At 42.7% G+C, this 12,870-nt stretch overlaps 1 protein-coding gene across 2 annotated transcripts in view; it reads left to right on the forward strand.

The window, feature by feature from the left end:
- The first annotated feature begins 988 nt into the window (after positions 1-988).
- Positions 989-12,870, forward strand: part of GOLPH3 (golgi phosphoprotein 3) — a 37,276-nt gene continuing 25,394 nt past the window's right edge. The window contains exon 1 of one of the 2 annotated variants that reach the window (XM_037128969.2): positions 989-1,490. In XM_037128969.2, coding sequence (XP_036984864.1) covers positions 1,266-1,490 — 225 coding nt within the window. In that variant the 5' untranslated portion in view covers positions 989-1,265. The remainder of the gene's footprint in view (positions 1,491-12,870) is intronic. The other variant, XM_037128967.2, reaches the window with a different exon arrangement.

Here is a 12,870-nt window from a genome sequence, read left to right on the forward strand (position 1 = left end):
GGGGTTGTTGTATGGGGCAGGCGTTTATCATTTATGAGGGCTTAAGTCCTGTTACAACAATATGTTTCTATCTAAGCCATTCTGTTGCCACAGCCTGTGGTCATTGCTGATTTTAAATATTAGATGGCGCACAATGCCATTCTTAATAGGTCATGTTTTACTTACTTGCTCCACCCTCTGGCCTTCCAAAACCCCTCTGGTGTGACATTTGTTCTTTAACATAACTTGCATAAACCTGTTAAGCAAGCTAAGAGATTGTAACCTAGTAATTAAATTGAGGGAGATTTAATGTCCACAAAGACGTGGCATGGAATTCGAACAGGTTTATTGTCGCTCCATAAAGTTCCTTACGGGCGCGTGCACGGGGCAGCACTAACTGTCCTCACTGCGCCCCGGTGGTCAACTTTACACGTCGGGAGGTAAGGCGAAAAGTTTGGCAAACAAAACTACCTCTTTGATACAGTAATAGACCTAGAAAACACTACAAGTCCACTTTCACGCTATTTCAAGGTGGTTGCTGCTTCTGAAGGGTCAGGGAGTGCGGGCAGAGAGCGCGCCCTTCCCTCGCCCTCATCTGCGGCGACCCCAGTCCTTGCTGTGTCTCGTGGGGACCCTGGACTCCAAGCCGGTTCCTGCCAGCCGGGCCGAGGCCAACTCCGAGGGTGGTGGCGTCCGGGGAGCTGGAGGCTGAGAGGAGCGCACCCTCCGAGGCCACGTCCCCCGATTTGCGGCTCCAGAGACGAGCCACGGTTTCTTGAGAGGCGAAGTGGGAGGCGGACGGAGGGAGGACAGGACATGGAAGGAGTTCCGCGGGCCCTGCGGCGAAGGGACGCCGAGGAAAAGGAGAGGGCCCGCGGCGAGCCCAGGAGTCGGGAGCGGCGCGGTCGGCGCGTCCAGGCCCACCGCTTCCGGCGCCCTCTGGGCCAGCCCCGCGCCGGCGGTGCCACATCCTCTGGTGACGTCAGCCAGCGCCGCCATATTGGGAAGGCGCCGCCGCCTGGAGCTCGGGCTGCCTGCGGGGCTGCGGCCGCAGGAAGGAAGGAAGGGACTTCTGTCGCCCCGCGCCGACGCCCGGCCAGCCCGCTTCGCTCGGACGCCTTTCCCCATGAGTGTCTGCAGTTCGGCTGCCAAGGGACGTCGCCCCAGCATCCGGATTTAACACGGAAGCCCGGGGCCGGGGCCGCGGGGGGAGGAGGAGGAGGAGGGAGAAAAGCCGGTAGGTCCCGCGTCCCTGTCGGCCCGGTGCCGTGGCCTCGGCCGGAGCCATGACCTCCCTGACGCAGCGCAGTTCGGGCCTGGTGCAGCGGCGCACCGAGGCCTCCCGCAACGCCGCCGACAAGGAGCGGGCGGCGGGGGGCGGCGGCAGCAGCGGCGAAGACGACGCGCAGAGTCGCCGCGACGAACAGGACGACGACGACAAGGGCGATTCCAAGGAAACGCGGCTGACTCTGATGGAGGAGGTGCTCCTGCTGGGCCTCAAGGACCGAGAGGTGCGGGCAGGGCGGGGGCGGCCGGCGCGAGGCCGGGGTGTCTCGGGCGTCTGCCCTCCGAGCTTCCGAGCCCTGCTCCCGGGAGCGCCCAGCTGGCCTGGGGCTTCCAGGTCCTCCTTGCTCAGACGGCTCGGATTTTCCGTCCCTCCTTTCACATCACTCCGTTCATCCCGACTCCCTGGGCGTCTGCATTTCTTCCTCGCCCCTCTGAGCGTGGCTGAGAGCCCGTGCAGACTCCAGGTGAACGTCTTCACCTGGAGACTGCCAGGTACAGCGAAGCACCTGGCACCACCAGCACCCGGGACACCTGGGTTTTGCAGGTTTTAGGACCTGGGGGGGCTCCATGGATCTGCTTTCTGGGAGATTTTTAAAAAGCTTAAGGTGTACTCTTTGGAATTTTTAAAAATGTCGGTGAGATGGTAATGGAGGCAAAGTTGTTTCACTGATAAAGTTAAAAATCCAACAAAATCCTGATGACACCTACTGGAAAATGACTTTCTTGCTGTGGGTGAGAGATCATTTTAGTGTCGCTTTTACATTTTATCAGTTAACTATTTTCCAGAAAGCATTGGCATCTTAAGCAACGGCTTTTTCGTGGGGTGCTTGAAATGGTAGGTTTGTGATGAAAGGCTTCAAAACCTTAGGTAGCTTGAAGTTGCCATAAGTATTTTTCTTTGTGTTCTGACTTGGAAAGGTGATTTCCACCTATATATCTTACAAGAATTTTTACACGTACAGAAGTTGAAAATGCGCCAGTGTAGACCTTTTGTATTCATCTTCTGTTTTGTCATTAACATTTTGCTGTAATTGCTTTATCGCCTTTCTACCTACAAAAATGATTTTTAGAGACTCCCAGACTGTGGAGAGATGGTTAGTCTAAATGGTATTTGGTAAGGTGGTTGCAGAAGCTTGTTTTCTCTCAGCATGGAAACCAGACATTTTGAGAGTGAGATACAAAAATATCGAAGTTATTTTTCTTTTCCTAAAATTTATTTTAAAATTATAGTTGACATACAAAATTATATTTATTTCAGGAGTACCTAAGTTTTGTTTTGATTGTAAGAGTGTTTTGTCAATTCCAGGAAAGTGGGCAAAAAATTTTAATTCTTATGAAACAACTTAGCCTTACTTCATCAGTACTTATCAGATAATAGGTGAGGTTATATATATATATATACCGTTGGTGGACTCTGGATATTTAGTAATCGAATGAACTCAAGCTTGCCTTGATAGAACTGTCTACAGCATTCGCAATATCTAGGTTTTCCATTTGCTCAGGTTTTTACTAAGATCACATGACAAAAGGTTATGTTCCTCTGGTTGGAGAGTGGGCCTAGGCTGTATATGGCATTTCTTTTTGTTCTTCGGAAAAATAAACTAGATATCTAGTGTCCTAGAATTGCCATTTTAGGAAGTATTTAACTTGCCTTTTTTTGCTTTACCATTTAGAATCTTGGTAGTAAATGTTTTTCTTTAAGTTTATAATAAACATCTTTTTTCTTTGGGACCAAAGTAACATTTTAGAAAAAGAAAAAGCCAGGTGAAGAAAAGAAGTTATCCTTATTCCTGAGTGGTTATTTTGGTTGTATAGTTTTTGAGACTTCTTGTGAGGGTAAGTCCTGTGTGTAAAACTGCACTTAGAAATACTAAAACCAAAACTAGCTTTTGGACTTTTGTGTCACTCTGAGTGAGAAATTATGGGGGAAAAAATAAGTCTCTTTTTGTTTTTTTATGTGTTGCTCCAGTGTTTAAGCTAAAACATACCAGCATACTACTTCCCTGGGATGAGTTTTCGTGATGATGACCTACATAATTTGTTGGAGCTTAATGGTACTCGGAAAATGTAGATACTTTAAAAGTTTTTTGGTGGCAAGTAATCGGAACCATCTGTTCTGTTTGTGTCAGGAGTCTCGATACTTTGCCATGTCATGGCCAAAGTCCAGACACTAGTTAATTCTGAGCATTTCTTGCTGATTTCAACAAGCACCATAGGGAATTTCTTCCCTCTGCTGCAGGCAGGTCCAGGGAGTTGAAATGGAAATGGGTGGGATTGGAATTTCGCATTGGTTTAGATTCAGGTATTAACCTACCTATTTTTTCCGGTCCCTCATGTCTTCTCAGACTACTAACCAGCCCTGTCAACTCATGCATTCATGTAATTCTCCTGCGGAGGTTCCCCGTGTCTTCACCTTGTGTCACTGTTTTTAGGGGGCAGGGGTTAACTCTCTTACCTAGGGCCTAGGCATTTATGCTTATTAATATTAGATTTTAACTTATTAAATTTGTGACAAACAAGTCCTAGACTCAAGCCATAATACAAGGTGGGGCAAAAGTAGGTTTACAGTTGTGAGTGTGCAGAACAGAGTTTACTCTTATGTTAGGATTTATTAAATATTATATTTCCATATAAACAACTGTAAACCTGTTTTTGCCATATCCTTCATATAGTTCAGTAAACTTGCTCTAGCTTTTTTATTATTTTAACTCAGCAAACTCAGAATCTACCTTTGTAATAATTGGATAATCTTAAAATATTTATATTTTAAGGTGAGGCAGGTCGTTAGTGGTGGACACACCTTGTATGTGTGAGCTAACCTTATTTGAAATAAAAATAAATTAAATTTTGAAATGGTGAAATTAGTTTTACTTTCACAGCTTTTTAAAAAAAATTTTCACCTGAGGATATGTTTATGGATTTTAGAAAGGGGGGGGAGTAAAGTGGGGGAAGATAGAGAGGGAGAAACATTGATGTGAGAGAGAAACATCCGTTGGTTGCCTCCCACATGCACCCCCACGGGGGATCAGACCCACAACCTAGGTATGTGCCCTGACCAGGAATTGACCCCTGATCTTCTGGCATCTAGGATGGCGTTCCAATCAACGGAGACACCTGGCAGGGCTACTTTTTACTTTTTAAAAAGCTGAGAGTTAGTCTTTTTGAAAACATTTTTTGTTGTTGAGTAATAAACCTACAGGAAAGTGCAAATATCATAAATATGGTGAATTTTTTAAACTGAACACATCTAAAAACTAGGATCTGTGTCAGGAAACAGAATCTGACCAGCTTTCCAAACGCCCTGTTGGGTTTCTTTCCAGTCACTGCCCAGTCCTGAAAGGTCACTGGTAGCTTGGCTTTAGAATTCAGCATAGAGTAATTTTGCTGATTTTTTTACTTTGATTTATGCCGTGCTTTTGTAGAGCATTGTTTGTGAGATTCACTCATATTGTGCAAGGTTGTCATTTGTTTATTCTTACCGAATTACCAACTTTTAACACATTTACAATCTACAGTTTTTAAAAAGTGACTTTGGCTTATATCCTGAGTAGTGTTTTCCCCTCCCTTTTTTACTGAACAGAAGGGTTAGCTTTCCAATAAGCAGATTGTTTGGCTTCCAATGATCTATTACAGCTGACTCTAAAGTCTTTGTGAAAGACATTTTTTAAATTTAAGTACACATTTCAGGTTTAAAAAAAATTTAAACCAGTGATTTTCCTTTCTTGGCTTTTGTTAAAACACAGATGCCTTCGTCCTTCTGGAGATTCCTGTGCTCAGTCTGGGGGGAGCATCTGTGACACAAACATTGAAGTAAATCTTCAGAGGCCACATAAGAATGGCAGATAGTCTTAAACTTGAGATGAACTTGCACGTGGTTGGCACCATTTCTGTAATCTTGTTTGTGTTTTGGGGGAGGGGCAGCAAATGATCCAGGGGTTTTTCCCAGCTGGTATTTGATTTTTCCGTGAATGCCTCCAGTGGTCAGAGTGTTTTCAGAATGCCTCATTGAGAATTACCTCAAATAACTGGTGTCATGTGCTTTTATTTTTATTTAAAAAATTTATTTATTGATTATGGAGAGAGAGGAAAGGAGGGGGAGAGAAAGAAATATCAATTTGTTCTACTTAGTTATACATTCATTGGTTGATTCTTTTATGTTCTCTGACTGGGCATTGAACCGACAGCCTTAGTGAGACAACTCCAACCACCTGAGCTACCCAGTCAGGGTGGTGTCATGTGCTCTAAATATCTTTCTTGGTGGCAGATCAGAGTGATTTAAGGTTGGATTTGATTATTTTTAAAGGACCACGTGTAATTTAGAGTGAGTCCGTGGAATACCAGAAGTGGAAGGAGGTACTGTAGTCCTAGCCCGAGGTGTATCCTCAGTTTTACATATTTAAGCTCTCTGAGCCTCAACGTTCTCTAAAGAGAGAGAGGAATAGTCCTCTGTCCTGGTTGTTTGGATTGGACTGTTGCAGACATGCATTTGTTTGACTGTCCACCAAGATTTCCCTTAGGGCGTTCCCCATGGTGTGTACCCAGGATGTCCTGTGGAAGCATTTACCCCTTCCCTTTTGTGGGGCAACCAGACCTAGACTCGTCCAATGAGGCAGCCCCGCACCCCATCCCTAGGCCTTGGCTCCGCACAGCAGAGCAGGCTGTGGGGGTTCTGAGACCCGTCAAAGTCGAGGCAGTGTGTGTGCCTCAGCCTGTTCTCTGATTGTGTTCCCGGAGCACACGGTTCTCTGATGGGGATCTCGGAGCCGCTCTTCTGCGTCTGCTGGCGCTGCCTTTTCCACCTGCTCAGTTTGGAAGGCACCTTTCCATTTTGTAAGCTTCAAAAACAGTCCAGTGAAGTTTGTTTTTAAAGATAGCCAGAGTCACTTACCAACGTTTCTCATGCTTGGAGACAAGAACCCCGATGCAGTATTTTCACTCTTTATGTTCTACCCTAAGTGTGTACCCCAAGTATATACACTTAGGGTAGAATACTCACGTTTAAAATGAAGGAAGTGACTTTTATGTGGCTTTTAAACTGACTCCAAAAATCGATCCCATAGATGGGTTCCATTTTTGAAATAAGTTTCCCAAGGTCAATACTTTTAAATACAATACTTATCAAGATGTACAATTAAAAAAAATTCTCCTTTGTATACATGCAGTCATATACATCATCTATGCATGTCAAACTTGATGAGTAACATTCAATAAATATTCAGTATTTTAAAATGTACTAAGATTTGAATAACAAAGGTATAAAGGCTTCTAGGTTTTGGAATTTTATGATTCCTTGATAATACAAATTATATTCCCTTCATATTTTTTAAAGATTTGAACTTTTTTTAAGGTATATTTAAAAGTAGGTACCCAAGTATGAGAGATACAGAAACTAAAAAAAATTCATTTTTGATGTTAATTTAATCATTTGATTATACCTTTTAAACAAGACTTGATACTGTTGAAACACCTTTGTAGTGCATGGGGCCAAAATACTAATATTTGATGTTTATTAACTTTAAATTTTCTGAGCCTCCCTGTATGGATCATTCAAGATTATCTTTTAGAATTTTACTTTGAAATTGCTATGATCCAGTTTTGAAATATTTGGAGAGTTTTTCTGATATTTAAGAAATACGCTTTCAAGTAAAGTGTATTTACTTTATATGTCAGCTTATATGTAAGTCTCAAAAATACTCTGCCGGGGTGTCCAACATGTGGCCTGCTGGCCACGTGCAACCCAGGGTGGCTATGAATGGGCCCAACACAAAATTGTAAATTTACTTAAAACATGAGATTTTTTTTGTGATTACGTGCCACAATGTATTTAATATTTGGTCCAAGAGAACTCATCTTCCAGTGTGGCCCAGAGATGCCAAAAGGTTGGACCCCAGGGAGGCAGCATCACGCTCCTCCTGTTACGTCAGCCTTTCGGCCCCGCGCTCCTTCCTGTCCAAGCAGAGACTCTCCCTACTTCCTACCTGCGTAACTCGTGTTATTAATTGGAGTGCATGCGTGGTGTCATTTGGAGTCGTTGCGGTCTTTGTGTAGGGGATTTTATTTTCTTGAGAGTCTTCTTTTAGAATGGTACCAAGAGACTATGCTTGTCCCTGCGTTTCTTTTGTTTAACAAGTGTAGTGACATGTACCAAAGAGGGGAGCTGGCTATTTTGAAATTGATGTTTGTAGTTCTAGTGAACATTGAGGTTTTAATTTAGATATGATACGGAACTGTGTTAACTTATATTAATTTAGATATTATATAACCTGTTTTTCTTATTATTAGTTTGGTAAACCTCTTATCTGCGTGAATACAATTTATATTAAGGTATATTACATCACCGAAAAGAAAGGTTCTGGTTCAGTACACACTTAAAAACTTATATTTAAATGAAAAAAATAACATTTTTAAACCTAAAACTATTTAGTTTACATATTTCTTTATTGGAGAAGTTCTTAAATTGGGGTTAACAGATGGAGTTTAGAAACCGTGAACACTTTTCAGTTGCGTGTTTTTGTGTGTGTGTGTTTTCCCAGAGGAAGAAGACGTAGCTCTCTTCAGATACTCAAAGCATGTGGTGAACGGGAAGGTTAAAGGTTACTGAATGGCAACCGTTTGTTTCAGTTTAAGTTTTTGCTTTGCTTTGGTTTTTTTCCTCCTGAAAATTGACTGGAAAATTCCAGGTTTCAGGGTAGCAGTGAGTTGGACTTTGAGTTCTTTTGAGATATGAAGCCACCATTTCTGTACCCTGGCCGTCTTACTAAATGGTGTTCACAGGTCTGTGACTACCACATCTATAATTCTAACAATTTCCGTGCATTCATCTAATATTTATTGAGCCGAGCCCTTGTCTAGGTACAAACACTAGGCAGAAGGTCTCTGATTTCATTTTAGTTCCCTCTGTCAAACTCTCATACTAAAGTACAAAACTAAATTGTGTTGATGTTTAATAGTGAGTATCTTGGCCTGGCATATAGCTACCACTCAATATTTATTAAGTAAATCTTATATTCTCAATGAGGGCAGTTTTACCCCTTAAGGGAGTGAAAATTGGTTCGGGGTGGTGGTGGTGGTGAAAAGTTCTTGCCCTTTTTATGTATAAAGCATAGATACCCATAAATATGTAAACAGATTTATTACAGTGTATCCATCTTACTAAAGTTTCATGGGGGAGAGAGTAATTAGGAAACAAGTCTGAAAAAGCTCTTTTAGGGATGATAAAAAAGGTTGAGAACCACTGAAATTAATATTGAAAATACAAAGTTTGTGCTTAGCTGAGATTAGAAATCTTTTTCTCTGATAAGAATTTTTAGGTAATGGAATGTCTTGTTGTTCAGTAGTTGGAGGAACAGTTGTAGCATGTTGAACTGTGGTAAGTTGTGAGTTAAATTTTTTGATCAAAACAGTGTGTGTTGGTTGATAATTTGCAGGTAGACTTTTGTGTTCCCACACCCACTAGCCTCTGGGAGGACTGGAAATTTAAGGACTACAAATAAAGTGCTAATGTCTATTTTTACTGCGCTTTCATTTCTTAGTTCCAGTTTCTTAAATGCTATTGTTAAGTATGTAAACAAAATAAGTTCAGAGATGACATTTAAGAATTGAACTTAAATTTCAGTGCAGTCTCTGAATTGAGTTTGTCATTTAATTTTCATATGTATATGCTGTTTATAAAAATTGGAAACAGGTTTAAGGTCTGTTTCGTTCAGGTCAGCTATTGAACACCTATGTGACAGTCTCTTTGCCAGGCGGTGGGGTGACAAAGCATTTTTATTCTCGGGGAGCATCCAGTCTGTATGGAAGATAGACATGCAAATGATTTCAGTAAAAGAATGACTGACTTTAGTGGGAGTGTGTGCCAAGTGCAGTAGGGACGTGGGGAGCTGCAGCAGAAGGATCCCTGCTCTTGACTTCCAGCTCTGCCTTTGACTAGGTAGAAGAACCAGGATAAACCAGATGATTTGAATTCTTGGATCTTCAGTTTTCCCCTGGGCAAAATGGGCCCACATTTTGGGCTGTCCCACAATTCCTAAATTGTAGGGGTCCAGTGAAGTGGCCTATGTGTAAGGACTTTGAAAGCTCTGTGGTACTGAACAAATGCAAATGAATATTTACCTAGCTTAAAAAAGGGAATCAAAATTTATAGTGGTCTTGACAAATATTGTGTATTTTCACTATTTTAGTATTTCTTGACCCTCTTGTACTTTATCTGCTGAGCTTATTGAACATTCCATTCAAATGCAGTGCATTTGTCCTGAATATGCCAACCTTTTTTTTTTTTTTTTTTTTTTTGAGGGGGCTGCTGTGAAGGGGGTAGTCCCTGGCCCACCTGGCTGGAAAATCTGGAAACCTGAACTACCACCTGACTTCCTATTTTTAGGCCAATGCCAAGGTCTTCTTCAAACAGTCCTTATAGATACTGCTAATTCTCTGCAGAGTTATAAGAAGCCTCCGAACCTCCAAAATGACTCTAGGACAAGTAAAGATCCATGTAAAGTGCATACCGTAGTTGGTGCACCACAGGTGCCAGGCTTCCAGATGCTCCTGTGTCTCGATGCTGCAAATCAGGAAGCTTCAGAAGGTCCCTGACCTCTTCAACACCTGTAGTTACCATTTGTTTCACCTTTGGTATTCCCATCGCCTTTTCTTAAAAAATATATTTTACTGATTATACTATTACAGTTGTCCCATTTACCCCCCTTTATTCCCCTCTTCCCTGCACATCCCCTCCCCACCCACATTGCCCCCTTTCAGGTCCATGGGTGCTACATATAATAAGTTCTTTGGCTTCTACATTTCCTATACTTTTCTTAACCTCCCCCTGTCTGTTTCCTCCCTACCATCTATGCTACTTATTCTTTGAACCTTTTCCCCAATTCCCCCCTCCCTGCTGATAACCCTCCAGGTGATCTCCATTTCTGTGGTTCTGTTTCTGTTCTAGTTGTTTGCTTAGTTTATTTTTGTTTTAGGTTAGGTTGTTAATAACTGAGTTTGTTGTCATTTTACTGTTCATATTTTTTATCTTCTTTTTCTTAGATCTAAATCCCTTTAACATTTCATGTAATAAAAGCTTGGTGATGATGAACTCCTTTAACTTGACCTTATCTGGGAAGCACTTTATCTGCCCTTCCATTCTAAATGAAAGCTTTGCTGGATAGAGTAATCTTGGATGTAGGTCCTTGCCTCTCACGACTTTGAATACTTTTTTCCAGCCCCTTCTTGTCTGCAAGGTTTCTTTTGAGAAATCAGCTGACAGTCTTACGGGAACTCCTTTGTAGGTGACTGTCCCCTTATCTCTTGCTGCTTCTAGGAGTCTCTCCTTCATTTGAATCTTGGCTACTGTAATGATGATGCGCCTTGGTGTGTTCCTCCCTGGGTCCAGCTTCTTTGGGACTCTCTGAGTTTCCTGGACTCCCTAGAAGTCTATTTCCTTTGCCAGAGTGGGGAAGTTCTCCTTCTTATTTTTTCAAGTAAGTTTTCAATTTGTTGCTCTTCCTCTTCTCCTTCTGACACCCCTATGATTTGGATGTTGGAATGTTTTAAAGTTGTCCCAGAGGTTCCTAAGCCTCTGCTCATGTTTTTGAATTCCTGTTTCTTCATTCTGTTCTGGTTGACTGTTTATTTCTTCCTTCTGGCCCAAACCATTGATTTGAGTCCTGGTTTCCTTCCTGTCACTGTTGGTTCCCTGTACATTTTTCTTTATTTCACTTTTCATAGCCTTCATTTTTTCCACTGGTTTGTGACCATATTCAGCCAATTCTTGAGCATCTCAATTACCAGTGTTTTGAACTGTGCATCTGATAGGTTGGCTATCTCTTCTAAATGTTGTATTTTTTTCTGGAGCTTTGATCTGTTCTTTCATTTGGGCCTTTTTTTTGGTCTTGGTGCACCTGTTATGCATTACGGTGGAGCCTTAGGAGTTCACGGGGGCAGGGCAAGCCACGTGGCTGCGTTGTGATGCCGTATGTGGGGCAGGGGTCAGGGAGGCCACAGTGCCCCTTGCTGTGCTCTCTGCTGTTTTTCAGTCACTTCCCCTGCTTCCCACAGTGGGCCCTTCTGGTGCTGATTCCCGGGTGGGTGGGTCCCTGTATGTTCTAGGACCCTGTGGGTTCCTCCAGTTAACTTTCCTGTGAGGCTGGGAGTTTCTCCTGTTGCCACCTCAACCCCCACAGGTGTTTGCTCCCCCCCACAGGTGTTTTCAATCAGAGGTTTGAGGCTTTATTTCCCAGAGTTGGGACCCTGGGTTGTGAGGTGTGTCTCGCTCCCCAGTTGTTCTTCGGGGTCTACCCACTCGCCAATGTGGGACCCCCCAGTCTGCCAGCCGCCGCCTCATCGGGTCTGTCAGCAGTCGCCTTGCTGCGAGTCCTCTCCACCCCGCTGCCCATCTCCACCCCTCCTACTGGTCTGGATGAATGTGTCTGCTTAACTCCTTGCTGGTCGGGCTTTTCATACAGTTCAATTTTCTGTCATTTCTCGTTGTTTTCTGTTTTAAATTTGTTGTTGTCCTTCTTTTGGTTTTGCGAGGAGGCACAGTGTGTCTACCTACGCCTCCATCTTGCCCGGCCCCATCTCCTATTTTAACTTAGGGGGAGGGTGTCTGTCCTTCTGGCCTAACTTCAAGGCCAGGACTTCTTCATAAAAATTTTTATTTGTTTATTGATTTTGATGGGGGGAGAGAGCGAGACATCAGTTTGTTGTTGTTCCATGTAATCATGCATTCATTGGTTGCTTCTTGTATATACCCTGACCAGGGGTTGAACCTACAACCTTGGCATATTGGGATGAGGCACTAACCAACTGAGCTACCCAGCCAGGATCTTTTCTGAGGGAGATAGAGCTGGGTCCCCTGGAAATGACATTGACTCCATAACCCTTTTTTTTTTTTAATCTTACTGGGGAAAAATCTATTTCTTCCATATATATTTAAAGATATTTATTCTTTTTTTTAGAAAGGGAAGGAAGGGAGGAGAGAGAGAGAACCATCAGTGTTCGAGAGAAACATTGATAGGTTGCCTCTTACACGTCTCCAACTGGGGAGCTAGTTTGCAACCCAGGCATGTGCCCTGACTGGGAATTGAACCAGTGACCTTTCAGTTAACAGGACAGCACCCAGTCCACTGTGGTGAGCCACACTAGCCAGGGCTAAAGTAATTCTTTATTTTCTTAAAAGTTCATGTTTTAGTTATACTTGTTGTACAATATTACAGTAGTTTCAGGTGTACAACATAGTGATTAGACTTTTGTGTACTTTGCCACGTGCTCATCTCAATAAATCTATTACCCATCTGACACTGCACGTAGTTGTTTAATATTATTGACTATATTTCCTATGTTGTATTTACATCTTCATGACTATTATATGAATAACATTTTTTTCAATTACAGTTGGTACTCAATATTGTATTAGTTTCAAGTATTCAGCATAGTGGTTAGTCATTTTATGTCACTTAGGAGGTGACCTACCCAGTAAATCTGGTATCCACCTGGCACCACACATAGTTATGGTCATACTGTTGAGTGTTCTCCCCGTGCTGTATTTTACACCATTGTGACTACTTTGTAACTGCCCATTGTACTACTTCACCTCTTTCACCCAACCCTCAGTTC

The sequence above is a fragment of the Artibeus jamaicensis genome, unplaced genomic scaffold (genome assembly GCF_021234435.1).
Source record: "Artibeus jamaicensis isolate MK-2021 breed Jamaican fruit bat unplaced genomic scaffold, CSHL_Jam_final scaffold_369, whole genome shotgun sequence".
Lineage (NCBI taxonomy): Eukaryota > Metazoa > Chordata > Mammalia > Chiroptera > Phyllostomidae > Artibeus > Artibeus jamaicensis.